We start from the raw sequence: 15,562 nt of genomic DNA, 5'->3' as shown, positions 1-15,562 counted from the left end.
AGGTCACACAGTGAGTCAGGGGCAGGACTAAGGACTAGAACCCAGGACTCAGAGAGCCAACACCGACTTACTGAGTGCCGGTCATGGTGCTGAAATGAGTCCAAAATGGCAAAGACCTCAAGAAGTACCCATCAAGTTGGGTAAAAGCAAAACTCCTTCCCTTCTCCCCACCTCTCCCCACCCCACTCCACTGAAACAGCCAGGTGGGGCTGGAGGCCCTGAGCCCGACTAGGAGGAGCAGCCAACCCTGCCCACGCTGGTCACTGCTTTCTCCAGCCATCCATCCCAGGGAGCTGCGCCACCCCTCTCCTCTTCCCCAGGCCCATTAGCTCGGCTCTCCCTGCTCAGCATAGAAACAGAGTGCAAATTAATGGAGAGTTAATCAGCTGAGGAAGGGATATTAATAGACTCAGCCCCACCCCCAGTCTTTCTGAGCTGATCTCAAGCAGGAGGAAAAGGAGCCTTCAAGAAATCTGAGGGAAAAGGCTTCATTTTGAGGACCTAGAGTGGCTTGAAGAAACGTCATGGAACAGAATGTAGGCTACCAGGGCAGAGAGAACACTCAGAGATCGCTACTATCCAGGGGGCTTAAATTGAGGTTCAAGAAACCCAGGAAATTGGCCACCTCCCTCCCATTTTTCTGGGAGTAGGTCCAGACCCAGTGACTCTCTTCCTGTAGCCTCAACAGATTGATTTGTCCGTGTTCCTTCCTCATTCCTCACATGGGGAAACTGAGGCCCAAACAAAGGGAGCTACTCATCCAAGGACACACAGCAAATTGTTGCACAACAACCAAACACCTGCCTTACTCTAGAAATATTTACTAAGGGCCTGTCATGTCCCATCCTTAAGGACTCTGGGGTCCTTAAGGAGAAATGGAAGCAACGTTCCCGTCCTGGAGGAGGTGTCAACCCTTGCAACTGTAGCTTGTTCTCCACTCTCCCAGTTTGTTTCCATAACAATGGTGCCATTTCATTGTTAACAGAGCTTGGCATGGGCAGCAAGGCTCCATGATTCCCATTGTTCCCATAAAGAAACTGTCCAAGTTAGTGCCAGAAAGGGGACTAGAACCTATGGCTCCTAGATCCCAGCTCAAGGTTTTTGGAATGGGTCAATTTAATCAGTTCCTTCATTCAACACCTATGAATTGAGTCCTTACAATGTGCAAGGGCCCCAGAGATGAATAAAGTGTTGTTTGTCCCCAAGGATCTTGCAGTCTGAAGGACACACATGCGTGCAAGAGATGGGAGCCCATGAGCGGGACTAAGTGACCAACTGCCTTAGGAGGAGGCATCATGAGAGCTGGGTGTCGAAGGATTCATTCAGTGGATGACTGTTAAGCCCTGCCTGACAAAGTGCCCGGCATTGTGCACAGCCCTGGGAATACAACAAAGAACAATGCAGACACAGCCCACATTCAGAGTTTCCGATGGGCAGGGAGCAGAGGGTGGGGACAGGTCCCAGTCACATGCACAGAGGGTGCACCAGTGAGCAATGGATAGAGCTAGCCTAATCTCGGGAGAGCTGGTGGAGTGTGCAGCCCACGAAAGGGAGAGGGGCTAGGAGGGCAGAGCTCGGCCAGCTGTGAGGACTGTCTTCCTTGCAGGGCTGGGGCCGCACCAAGCTTACTTGTGCCTGAAAGCACTAGTAGGACCTCATCAGAGGCTTGCCAGTGTGTCTGGCCGTTCTCTGAGTAGGTGGGGGGCCTATATAGTCTTGGTGGGGATGGTCTTCAGGGAGCATCCAAACCCCTTTCACTCATGAGTTCTCTGCAACCTAAAAGCATTTTCTGGAGTTGGCCCCCTAAGAGGAAAGGTGCAATATAGCAAAGGAATTGTCCCCATTGTTCAAGCAAGAAAATGGAGGTCTCTGGTTGGAGCCAGAACTGCAGTTTGGTTCTGGTAATTCCTCACTGGCTTGGCAAAGGGGTTCAGTATAGCGGTGAGGGGTGTGGGTTCCTAGATTACAATCTTTGCCTGGATCCTTACTAGCTGTTTGACCTTGAGCGAGTTACTCAACCTTCCTGAGCTTCCCTTTCCTTGTCTGTAAAACCAACTATTAGGAGTACACAACTGATAGCTCCCCTTCCTCAGAGAGGCCTTTCCCGACCACTCAGTCCACAGTCCCTTCTCTATTTCCTTTTCGCCCTTATCACAAGTGACTACTGTTTGTTCACATGTTTACAGACTGTAATGTCCTCTGAGGAACACAGTGCCTGACACATAGGGGGCTCAGTAAACATTTCTAGAAGGATGATAAAATCCATCAGGAGGACGCTTGGAAAGGACGCTTGCGGCACACCACCTTGGTGTTCAGCACACACGATGTTATTGTTGTTATTATTATTATATTGCCAGATAGGCACAGAGAGCTATGGCTTCTGCCCCTGATCTTTATGAGGGAGAAAATTCCAAGAAAAGAATCATGAATCTGAATGTGTCCATCACCCAGCTAAATACGGCCAATCTAATTTCATCTATTACCCTCTAGGCCGCACACTCCCACCCACACATGCAAATCCATGCAGAGCTTGCTTTCTTCTGAAGCAAACCCCAGACATCATATTATTCCGTAAGAGGCCTTCTTACAGGAAATGCTAGCCATTATATGCCCCTGAGGCTCGGCACTGCAGCACAAGGGCTAGAGAGGCACAGGCATAGTGGTTCTTGGCACTGCTTCTTATTAAAGAACCTCTAGGCTCCAGCTGAAAAAGGGAGATAATTGTATTTACAACTGAGAGTTGTTAAGAAATTTAAATGAATTAATACACACAGAGACAGCCCTCCCACAGAACAGCTGCTCAATAAATGCCAGTCATCTCATTATGGTATCATCATGGTCATAAAGTCCTGGCTCTAGAGGCAAGAAGACTAGGTTTGAATTCAGTTCAGCTACTGACTAGGTTAATTGCCCTAAGCACAGGACTTAACTTTTCCAAGCCTCATTTTCCTTATCTGCAAAATGGGAAAATACTGGAGCCTGTCTTGTAGGGTGGGGACGAGGATTGGATGAGATAATGTAGGGAACAGAGGACCTGGACCTCTGTGGCACACAAAGGGGCTTGGTTCTGCTTGGGAGGCCTAGAGAGCAGTTCATCTCACCCTTACTTTCCGGAGGTGATACAGCAAGGGCCAGGTGAGGCGTGTGAGCTGCGCCAGATCAGGGGCCGATCCAGCACAAGAAACCGGGGCCCAACAGCTCTGGTGGGTGAAGGGATTTCTCGGCATGAGCAAGTGCAGGAGAGGGCAGAGCAAGGCAGAGCCGGGATTTTCAGGACAGAGAGGCCTGACAGGGTGGGAGGAGGGGAGACTGGAGCGGGCATACCTGGAAGAGCTCGGAGTCATCGGGGCTGTACTGGTTGGGTTCAGTCTCTGAGTTCTCTGGGCACCACTGCAGCTCCCCAAAGCAGGTGGCCGAGTCAAAGTCGCTGGCATCCAGCTGGGAGAGGTCGAGTTCTGGAAAGTCAGCATAGAGTTGCTCCTCCCCGGACCCTCCACCCTGAGGAGACAGGAAGGAAAGAGGTGGATCAGAGCTGAGGCTGGCTAGACCCAAGAAGGCGCCCTCTCAATAATGATGCAGCCAATCTGGACCCATGGCCAAGGCCCGATTTTGCCAAATGACCAAGAAATGGGAAGATCAGCTCCACCCCTTGGTAGAATCTTCTGGTAGCTAAGCTAGGCCCCAACAGTACAAACCCCCATGCTGTTCTCTCCTCTGCACTCCTACACGTCCCTCAAGGCCCTACCCACATACATCTCTGTCCTCTTACCAGAACTGTTTTGTTGAAAACTTTATTAGAGACTGTAAATGAGGAGCCAATCCTTTACATATATGTCCCCACTTATAAGTGGACTTCTTGAAGCTAACAATGCCTCTATATTAATAATGAAACAAAAACAGCAATAATAATGACTGACACTAATGTGTGACTACTAGGTTCTGAAGAAACACTCATCCGTGTTCCCAGGGATTTTATAGGAATATATGTAATGTCTAAAATTACATACATGATGGAATATATGATGGAACATATATGATGAACATAAAATTACATATATGATATAGTATGATGGAACACCAATCAGTAGACAATATGTAAATAAAGTCATAAAACACCCGTATCATGGGCCGAGCATGGTGGCTGATGCCTGTAATCCCAACACTTTGAGAGACCAAGGTGGGCAGATCATTCGAGGCCAGGGGTTCAAGACCAGCCTGGCCAACATGGCAAAACCCTGTCTTTACTAAAAATACACAAATTAGCCAGGTGTGGTGGTGCACGCCTGTAATCTCAGTTACTTGGGAGACTGAGGCATGAGAATCGCTTGAGCCCGGGAGGTGGAGGTTGCAGTGAGCTGAGATCATGCCACTACACTCCAGCCTGGGTGACAGATGGAAACTGTCTCAAAAAGCCAAAAACAAACAAAACAAAACAAAAACAAAAACAAACAAAACACCCATATCATGAAATACTACAGTGCTGTTGAAAAGAATGAGGAAGATCTGTGTGTTCTCCAAGATACATTAAATAAAAAACAAAGTTGTAGAATATCAGCATGTAAAATATAACCCCACATGTGTAAAAAAAAATAGAAATCAAGCCGTATATTTCTCTATGTAGCATAGCATGTATGCAAACACACAGGAAAAGATCTAGAAGGTCATAAACCCACCTAACAGCAATGAGTAGGGAAGAAGGGAGCCACAGGTGACTCGGATAGCAGCATTGCCTGAATCAGTGGTTCTCAAAGTGTAATCTCAGACAGGCAGCACTAGAATCACCTGGAAACCTGGTATGTTGGAAATAATATAAATTCTCAGGCCTAATCCCAGAGCTACTGAATCAGAAGGCAATCAATTTCTCACACTGGTCTCCCAAGTTTAACGGTCACCAATAGAAGAGCTGCCCTGGAGATTCAGAAATAACCTGAGTTGGGGGGCTGACACAGAAACAGAAGGGCTTGGTGATGTTCTATTGGCCCTGGGGCCTGGCAGAACTGAGTCGAGATCCCCATTCACCAGCTGTGGACTTTGGGCAAGTCCCTTCACCTGTAAAACGTGGACAACAACAATATCTGCCATCTATGTTAAGATTTAAAGAGGCAATGTCGTTATAGCCTGGCCTAGTAACTGCTCAATAAATGTCAGCTAAGAGTAATATAACAAATGATAATAATAATGATAAAACAATGGTGTTTCATGGTAGGCTGAGAGGAGCGGAAACTCTCGGAGAACAGAAAGAGGCATATGTGACACTTAAGAGAAACAGGTTTTCCCCAGACCTTTTCCTTAATTGTTCCCACTTACTAGGCCTCATAAATTATGAATAAATGTATATTATTAGCTCAACTTGACACAGGAAAAAGGCTTTTATCCAAATTTGGGTCAAATGTCTTAATTGGCGTTTTGCAAGAATCCTGCCTACACAGGCGGCACCAGGCCCAGGTCCTCTCAAGCGGCCGGTCCCCTGCCCTCAAGCAGGCAGCAAGGTGCCCAGCAAGTCTGTCTCTGGGAGCACGGCTCCACCACCCAGCCCACCACCTGCCTATTCTTTCTCCAATCCACATGTATTCCACAATCCTCATTACTGAGAGCCCAGTCACTCTGAGCCAGGCACTGTGATGGTGGGTGGGGAAGGATGACATTAAACAAATAATCACACAAACAAAACATGTGATTCTAAATCGTGACTCTCCAGAGAAGAGCAAAATGCTTCTGAACCTGACTGGGAATCTGAAGGTGAGAGGGACACAGGTGCTTCCTCAATCTCTGGGTCTCCCAGGTACCCCCTTCCCCGCAAGCCCAACTGTCACGCCCCCCAGCTACAAATCACCAGCACTCAGTGGCTGCCCCTGCTGCAGGAACTCAGGTGGATTCTCTCGGCTGCCTCTTGAGAGCTTCTTTCTCCTTCGTGCCCAAGCAGACTGTGGGGATGCAGCCGAGGTCCTGTTCTACATAGATAATTGGTTTGTTTCCTGTTTTGGGCCATTTCTAGTAAGTCCGCAATCCGTGCGTACAAGTCTTGTTTGGACATATGTCTTTACTTCTCTTGGGTAAATACCTAGGAGTGAAACTGTTGGGCCATATGGTAAGTGTGCGTATAAGTTTATAAAACAGAAAATTGTTTTCCACAGTGAGAGAACACTCACTTTGTACATTCCCATCAGCTGTACGAGTGTTGCACTCTCTCCAACACTTGGTATTGTCAGTCACTTATTTACCCATTCTAGCGGGCATGTTCAATGCTACTATGAGCCAGGCACTGTGTTATATAAGACTCAGCTCCTTCCTTCCTGAGTTGACATCTTAGTGAGGGAAGAAAACACATAAATATTTCATTCTAGACTGAGTGAGTGCTATGAAGGAGAAACAAACAAGGTGCACTGATGGAAGATAACAGGAAGCAAAATCTATCATTTTACCCTTTCTATTTTTAGAGACAGGCTCCTGCTCTGTTGCCCAAGCTGGAATACAACATGGCTTGATCACGACTCACTGCAGCCTCAACCTCCTACGTTCAAGCGATCCTTCCACCTCAGCCTCCTAAGTAGCTGGGACTACAGGTGTGCACCACCACACCCGGCTAATTTTTCTTTTTTAATTTTTTGTAGAGACAGGGGTCTATGTTGCCCAGGCTTGTCTCATCTGGCCTCAGCCCCACAAAGTGCTGGGATTACAAGTGTCAGCCACTGTGCCCAGCCCAGAATCTAAACCAGATAGAATGTCAGGAAAAACTTATTGAAGGAGAAGCCAGGCAGCAGAAGAGGTGGGAAGAGGACTGCAGGCAGAGGGACCGTCAGAGGCAAAGACCCCAGTGGGGACTGAGCCCAAGGCATAAGGCGCTGAGGTCAGTGAGGCTGCAGCTTGGTGACTGGGGTGGGGGATGAAGGAAATGGGAAACGATGACATTAGGAAGGCTGGTGGAGGCTGGATCAGGTAGGGATCGGAAGAGGATTTGGGTTTTACCCCGAGTGTGATGGGGGTAGGACCGGCATAGAAGCAGCGAGATGGTTTAATAGCTGTTGTAGCCATCCAGGAGGGGACAGGTGGTGGGTCGGGGAGGTACCTCTCAGACACCATCTAGGGACTGTGGGACAGAAGGGAGGGCCAAAAGCAGAGACACAGGTTGCTAGGCAGCTGGGGCCTCCCAGGCCAGCAAAGCCCCCAGCAATAAGTTCTTGGGTGAGCTCTATGTTCCAGATCTCCAGTAACTCAGAGCAGAAACCTTTGTAGGACTTGCTTCTTAGAAACAGCTTTAGAACCAGAGTCCCAGAATCCCAGACTAGCCAGGAACCCGCAGCTCTGAGGTTGTCCAGGTAAGTCATGGTGAACAATCTGGGAGGCAGAGGTCCCTCCAAAAACCAGACAAAAGCTATGGACATTTTTCCCCACAAGATGCAGGTATGCACACAAAGTGTACCTTAACTTTTAGAACTTCATAGAACTAGCTTAAGAACTCCCGACCTAGCTGGTCTATCTCCTTCACTTTGCAAATATGGAAACTGAGACCCAAAGAGGATAATGGATTTGCTCGGGGTCATCCGGTGAGTGTCCTTCCCTCGAAACCATACCACCTTCTTTACAAAATGTCCACAAAATGGCTGTGATGGCTGCACTTATTGATTGCCCATAGCAGCTCAACATACTCAAAAGTGTACCCAGCACATAAAAACAAAGAAACCTCAGCTTCGCGGCCTTGTCAATTAGGCTAAGACCACTCTCTAGCTAAAAACCATTAAGCACCACATTAAGAGTGATTTCTCTGGCCATCTCCATATTTAGAGAGGCTTTTGAAGGAGTGCTTCAAGTGGCCCAGTTCTTTTTGAAAGGTCTGAATTAAGGCCTTCTTGTCCTGTCCTGGGAGCCTTCTACAAGCCTTGCCAGTGGAGCTGGGAGGTCGAAGCACAAACTAACAGCCACTGCTATCACGGAGTCCTTACTAGATGCCAAGGCCCATGCTAGTGCCTTCTATACATGCTCCCACCAGTCTTAAATCAACCTAGCAGGGTGGGTGCTACCATCCCCATGTCAGCAAGTCATTTAAATTAGGTTACTAGGGCCAGGCACTGTGGTTCACGCCTGTAATCCCAGCACTTTGGGAGACCGAAGTGGGCAGATCACTTGAGGTCAGGAGTTTGAGATCAGCCTGGCCAACATGGTGAAAACCGATTTCTACTAAAAATACAAAATTAACTAGGTGTGACGGCAGCTGCCTGTAATCCCAGCTACTCAGGAGGCTGAGGCATGGATGGCAATGGATGCAGTGAGCCGAGATCGCGCCACTGCACTCCAGCCTGGGTGACAGAGCAAGACTCAGTCTCAAATAAATAAATAAATTATAAGTAAGTAAGTAAGTAAATAAATAAATTAGGTTGCTAGGGCTTCCATAACAAAGGACCACAACGGGGTGGTAGCTTAAACAACAGATGTCTGAGATTAAGGTGTCTGCAGGAATGGTTCCTTCTGAGAGTCTGTTCCAGGCCTTTCTCCTTGGCTTGTAGATGACCATTTTCTCCTTGTGTTTCCATGTTTTCTTCCCTCTATGCGTGTCTGTCTCTGTGCCTAAATTCCCCCTTTTGATAAGGACACTGGCCACACTGGATGAGGGCCCACCCTAATGACCTCATTTTAACTTATCTCTGTGAAGACCCTAGCTCCAAGGAGGTCACATTCTGAGGCATGGGGGGTTTAGGGCTTCAGCACACCTTTTTTGGGAGGATACAATTCAACCATAACTCCCAGGGTCCCAAAAGGGTGAAGCTGGGATTCAAACCCAAGTCTCTTCTCTCCCTATGAAGCCAGGACCCTCATCCATCACCCTGCTTCTGAAAGTGAGAAGGAATATTCAAGACCATTCATTCCCATCTACAGATAGGGAAATGGAGCTTCAGGCAAGGGTTGGGGATGGCCCAAGTCACACGGCAAGTTTGTGGCTGAGCCAGGACAGACCTGGGACCGAACACACTGAACAGGAGGCTCGTGTGTGCGGCCTCTCTGGCCCCTCTCTGTGCCTGCTCACCCCCTGCCGTGGGCCCCCCTTCTCCAGCAACACCATGCCGCTTATCTGAAAGGACTGTGGCTGCCCCGAGCCAGGGAGACAAATGACCCTGGCCATGGATTAATGGGGTTTCATCCAGACTCACAGAAGTGGCTTCATTGGAAGCTTGTGAATCTTGCCGGAAATTGATTCCCTGCTTAAGAAACAATGCATCTTCAGGAAAAATTCGTGGCTCTACGTTCCTGGCTATAATCAGCAAATCGCCTAGCACAGTGCCTGGTCCAGAGCAGATTTTCAGAACTACTGAGTGGGAAGGAAGCTCGAGGAGGTGGGGCGGAGGGGTGGCTGCAGTGACAGCCTGGGTTCTGGGTCTGTGAGGACTCACTCTGCATCCTTCATTGGGTCACCTCCCCGCTCTGGTCCTCACTGCCCTCTCTGGAAAAGAGAACATAAAACCAGATAGGCCCTCTGGACATCCCTGCTCAAGCATTTGATATAATTCTGTACTTATCAAATTTCTGAGATCCACATAGGCTTTGGGGAAACAAGCAGAACTCAGCATTTAATGAACAAATACAGGAATGTATGTGTGAATGACTTTCCAGAGGGGAGACAAAATGCAGAAGAAGGACTGTCTTGAAATGGAAGGAAGCCTAGACGAGGGGGGCAAAAAGGCCCTGGCTTTGCAGTTAACACTGACCCTTTCAGATCAGGACATTTATGTTTTTTGCGACCTCGGTTTCTATTGACAAAATGCGGATAATAAAAACAATCCTGCCTCCCAAGTTCTTACAAAGAAAGCATCACAGGTTGGGAACACGGCATGGATCAGATACCCATGAGTGGTGGTCATGGATTACTATGGTCTGAATGTTTGTGATCCCCCAAATTTATGTTGAAATCCTTACCCCCATGGTGAGGCCATGAAGAGGCGAGGCCTCTGGGAGGTGATGAGGTCATGAATGGGAGGCGTACCCTTATAAAACAGACCCAAGTAAGCTCGGTTGCTCCTCCCACCCTGTGAGAATACGAGAAGCTGCAATCTGTGAACCAGGAAATGGGTCCTAACCAGATACGAGATCTGCCAGCGCCTCGATCTTGGGCTTCCCAGCCTCCAGAACTGTGAGAAATAAAGTTCTGTTGTTTATAAGCCACCCAGTTTATGGTATGTTGTTACAGAAGCAGAAACAGACTGAGACACAGATATGGCACTTTCTAGTTCCCAAGTGACATTCACAGCTGTGCTCTCATCAGTATCTTCCCAAGATGCAGGGGATGGCCAGTGCTTAGCGTTTGCATTTGACTGATGGGAACACTGGGGCTCCAGGAGGGTCAATGCTTCGTGAATTCATCCCCTGACCCACATCCTCAGTTCTAAACCTGCCAGCTCACCCAATTCTTTTCTGTCAACTTTGACCAGCCGCCTAATCCCAGTGTCATCATGGCTCGTGGTTTCTGTTGAGGGAATGATCTTGCCCTGCCAGCCAGACATGCTGGCTCTCTTCAGGCCGCCCTGCGATGGTGGGGAGTCTGGGCCCCCACCCGGCTGCACTGACCTCCTGTGACTGCCATCTTGGATACCCTAAGTCCTGCCCGACTGACAAGAAGTTGTATTTGATGATCTGAGATAAGTTATTCTTCTTAAACTGCTGTCAGGAATGAAGACCTGCAATGAGATCTGCTAGGGTGGCAAGCACACGGCACTGGGCTCACCGTTCCCTCTTTCCATGGTGATACCACTAACTGATCCCAGCTCGACATCCTGCTGAGCCCCAAGCCTTCTCAACACGGAGCCTCAGCAGCTGTTACTAATTGATTAGAAGGGGCCTAGTCTACATTATGACCCTGTGCCTCTACTTACCTTCTAGGAAGGAAGAGTGGGAAATACCTATGAAGTCCCACATAGCCATTTCACTTTATAAATGTTTTATTCCTTCTCTCACCTCTGTTATTTGGACTGCCTCTCACCCATTGCCTTCCCAATGGGTGGAAGCCCACTGAGTTTCCTCTGGGAAGCTGCCCTTCCCTTACCCCCAAGCAAGCAATCCAGGGAAGCACATCCAGGCCAATTAAAATATCCTATGGCCACAATAACTGGTTGGATTGGGTGGGTCAGAGCAAGTACCAGGAAACTGCAGGAGCACTTGGACAAGGGGGCTGCGCTGGTTGGATTCTGTTCTGAATAGGCTGGCAGCCCTCTTTGCCACTACCTGCAAAGGGCCTGCCTGAGAAAGAAGCCAGAGCAGGGAGGGCAGAGCCAAGAAACAGACAGAGATAGATTCCCAATAAAAATAACTGAAGCACTTGGATTCAGCTGTGCCCGAAGGCAGGCATTCCCTGTGCTCCACAGTTCCGTGAGTGAATACAGTCCCTCTCTACATTACATGCCAGTTGGAGTCTCTACCACCCATCAATGAAAAAGTGTTAACTTATTCATCTCTCTTACATTATGAAAAAAACCCCAATCTTCCCATGTCTTCCAAATTAACACAAATCACCTAAAGAAGCTTCCAGGAGAACAGTGGGGAGAGTAGTTTATCTTAGTCCCCACAGAAATACCTATAGCATCATCTGAAATAAGACTCAAAGTCACAAACACAAAGTTAAACTCCAGACAAAATAAGTGGACAGAAGAGAGGGGCTCTGAGCCCAGCCTAGAAGAACAGAACATCTTAAACTCAGAGATAAACCAGACCATTGGAAGGGCCTCCCACCACGACATTTAAGACAAAAGAGCTCAACCCGGCATCCAAGGCCCTTTCTGCACGGAAGCATCCAGGTTCAGGCTGGCAGAGCTCAACCTTGGTGATTCTCAGCCTTTTACAGCCGGGCTTCAAGCCTTAGCCAAGTAGGTGCCTGGTCAGGGCTTGGCGTAAGGTGACCCGACAGGAGGTCACCAGGTCTGGTGAGAGTGGATCTTCCAGCCCAGAGAAGAAGACGGGGTCCAGTGCTCAGAACTGAGCTCCAAGGCTAGGCCAGACCCAGCCAACCAGGAAGAAGCCCAGTTTCCAGGGACCTTGGAAGGCAGCTCTGCCTGGTAGGCAGGGCAACAGGATGGAGAAAGCTGGGATCCCTGACACTGCCCTGGGACACCTATCTCGGGATCTGAGAGAGGACTCAACTCAGAGCTCATCAAACTTCCTGTCATTTGGAGGCAGTTTTCTGCTCCTTGCAGCCAAAGCTAATCCCATCCAGGCCATCTCAGGCCTCTGGTATAACAGGGGCTCTCCTAACCAGCCTCTACTCGACCAAGCAACCAGGTTAACCAACACTCCCCACCCTCTCCTGTAATAACACCCTTTACTAATGCCCAAGGCGCCCCACAGCCTCAGCTGGTCTGCTCCCACCAGCTGAGTTGTTTATTTACTAAGATTCAGTTATTTCTTCCCAAACCCACTCGATAGTGTAATTACAAAATGTCATTAACTGGTCCATAAACAGAAAATATGAGTACAAAAGAAGAGATTTCAATGAAAACTAAGTTGAAGGCTGTGGAAGGATTCAAGGAAGTTGAGTTGCTAAAAAAGCAAACACACAACACTGTCATCAAATTTCACGTGAATGAGATCATGGTAAAAGATTAGGAGAAATTTGCAAGAATCAAGAAAGATGCAGCACTCAGACTGCTTGACAAGAGTCAAAGTTCTTGATCCACCTGAATGTGTCCTGAAACTGGAAATTGGAACCCTGGCATCGTGGGTGTGGACTATGGAGGGAATCAGATGACTTAGAGTTTCAGTGCTAGCACCACAAACAGTCCTATAGCAAAAGACTGGCAAAAATGAATGTACATGTCATATGGCTTCGCTAAAAGACAATGTAGGCATGTGTTTCACAATTTTGAGCTTTATCTGACTTTTTCCTAGGAATTCCCCTCTGCAACCTCTGGGCACCGCTCAGCTGTAGTTCCCACTCTCATTAGATAAGAAGGTGACTACTGCACACAGGCCCTGGCCCACACAGCACAGGAAATAAAGCCTTATGACGGACTACTGTAATACAGAACCAGGGTTTTGTGCACCGGAAGGGTCTGGAGTAACACTTTTCGTGAATGAATCTCTCAATTTGCAAATGAGGGCATTGAGGCTGAGAAAGAGGGAACAGGGAGTCACCCAAGATCCACACAGCCAGCTCCTGACAAGGCCGGAACACAAACGGGGATCTCCCGTGTGACCTGTCCAGACCAGTTTCCAGAATAACAGGCCACTTCCTCAACATCTGTGGCCCATCCACCAAAAGTTCCACATTAGATTCATCTCTCTTTAAATGACAAGGGAAAGAGAGAACAGGCAGTCTCCTGGGCAGGTGTTATCTTACAGTCATCTCCTTACCCACTCCTATTGCCTGCAAGCAGCCCCTTATCCACTGAAGATCTGCAAAGTCTCTCGTTGCTGTGTCGGGGTGAGATGACCTGGGGTGGGGCAGCTCCTGGATGGCCTGGCATGTGGCTGTGCAGAGCCCAGACTTCCCTCCTTCAGCACCGAGGTCAGCTAGGCCCCCCTCCCCACCTTTGGCAGCATGGATCCTGGCACCTATCAGGAGGGTGGCCTATCAGCAGGTACAAGCCTGCCCCAGGCCCAGGAAAGCAGTGTTTCATTTTGTTTGTAAACAATAAGGTTGAAGTATATTCTGCACAAGGTGTTTTAGGACAGGGTAAAATACACATTGTGTCTGCCTGCACTCACAGCCAATTTTATGCACTTGAACTCAAGGGCCTCTTGAATTCAAAGGAGAGTGGCAGGAAAGCACTTGCTAAACTGTAAAATGAGGTACAGGTACATGTTGTTAGGCTTTGCTGAGGCAGGGCTGGCCCTGGCTCATAACTTGCTAGTTACAGGGAGTTGCTTGCCCTCTCCGCATCTTTTGAGACCAGCCTCCCTCCTGGAACAGTTGTGCGGCTTAAGTGTCCACCCTGGGGCCTCCGCGCTGGAGCCTTCCTCAGCCTGGAACACCTTCTCTCTCCTTCATCTCCCATAGCGGCTTCCTTCTTTCTATCCTCATCCCAAATTGAACGTCCCTCCCGAGATGGGCCTCCCTGACCACTGCACCCTAAATGCCTGCCCCCATCTCTGGCCTACCCAGCACCCTGCTGGAATTCTCTCAATTAGCAGTTATCATTCTCTGCTATTCCCTGCCCCCTTTTATCAGTATGTTTTTATATTATGGTAAAACATAAATAACACGAAATTTATTAGTTTAACTTTTTTTTGTTTTTTCCTAGACAGGATCTCACTCTGTCACCCAAGCCGGAATGCAGTAACATGATCATGGCTCATTGCAGCTTTGTCTTCCCCAGGCTCAAGCAATCCTCCTGCCTCAGCCTCCTTAGTATCTAGGACTGCAGGGGCACACAACCAGTCCCAGCTTGCTTCAGGTTGGTCTCAAACTCCTGGGCTCAAGCAGTCCTCCTGCCTTGGTCTCCCAAAGTGCTAGGATTATGGGCATGAGCCGCCATGCCTGGCCCATTTTAAACATTTTTAAGTGTGCAGTTCAGTGGCATTAAGTACACCCACACTGCTATGCAGCCATCACCACCATCCATCTCCAGAACTAACCCCATTACTAATTTGTCTACTTGTGTACTGCTGCCTCCCACAACTGGCAGCTCCACGTGAGCAGGGGCTGTGTCTGGGTCTGTCTTGTTGCCCACTGTATCTCAAATGCCCAGCATAATGCCTGGCACATAGTAGGTACTCAACAAACAAGTGTTCAAAAAACAAAATGAGTGTCTTGTAAAGGGTATAGGGCCCTGCACAAAAACAAGAGAGCGCAACATGTGCATTTTTTTCCATACAGCCCCGAGACAAGACCAAGCTTCCTGGCAGCCTCAGTCACCAGATAACAACTTCAGGTTTTGTCAAAGTCTGTGGGGGCAAAACCACTGAGAGCTCCTTTTCTTTCCTGGTTCCAGGCCCCTCTACGAGGTCAAGAATGAAGATACATGATCACACAAACCACCTGACATCAACACTCACCATTTCAACACATCAGCTCTACCGAGAGCAACATTTTATCAGTTGCTGAAGGGCAGGCACAAAAATAGACTGCAGGGATCAAATGCCATCCTCAGCTGCTCTCTTGACTCTCAGGAGTGAAAGGCCCTGGCATCCAAGGACCCCAGGGCCTGGGGACCTGAAGGCCGGGGTCAGCTGTTCCAGCAGTTCACAGAAATTAGGAGGTGGAGCCAGGGCTGGAATTAGGGTGCCTTAGACATCAAAATACTCAGTCATCAAGGTAGATCATATTTTAATGCAATTTTAAAATTAATGCAAAATATCCACCCAAGATTAACAAAATAACAAAATTCTAAGTAAAGGTGAGGTCAGTGGTGCCGAGTTTTTCCCTCTTGCCTGAGGTTCCTGTAGGGCTACGCACGGCCACGCCACTGTTTCTGCCTTTGTTTTAAAATTGGATATTTTGTTCAGCATAGATATTTTCACATCAGTTATTTTTTAAACACTGATATAAATAGGATTGATCTTGATGACTGAGTTTTTTGGCATCTCCTTAAAATTTGTGCCAGAGCCAAGTGCCTCCTTTGCCTTACCTTAGCCCTCATCTTGG

The 15,562-nt window shown here is 48.3% G+C and overlaps 1 protein-coding gene across 2 annotated transcripts in view; it reads right to left on the bottom strand.

The window, feature by feature from the left end:
• PPARGC1B (peroxisome proliferator-activated receptor gamma, coactivator 1 beta) overlaps positions 1–15,562 on the bottom strand; it is a 129,472-nt gene that overhangs the window by 31,915 nt on the left and 81,995 nt on the right. For both annotated transcript variants that reach the window (XM_011931536.1, XM_011931537.1), the window contains exon 2: positions 3,325–3,498. In XM_011931536.1, the coding sequence (XP_011786926.1) occupies positions 3,325–3,498 (174 nt within the window). The remainder of the gene's footprint in view (positions 1–3,324; positions 3,499–15,562) is intronic.

The sequence above is a fragment of the Colobus angolensis genome, unplaced genomic scaffold, assembly GCF_000951035.1.
Source record: "Colobus angolensis palliatus isolate OR3802 unplaced genomic scaffold, Cang.pa_1.0 Scaffold90, whole genome shotgun sequence".
In the NCBI taxonomy this organism is placed as follows: Eukaryota; Metazoa; Chordata; class Mammalia; order Primates; family Cercopithecidae; genus Colobus; species Colobus angolensis.
Note: the sequence above shows the minus strand (reverse complement) of the source record. Positions and strands in the feature narration are given on the sequence as shown.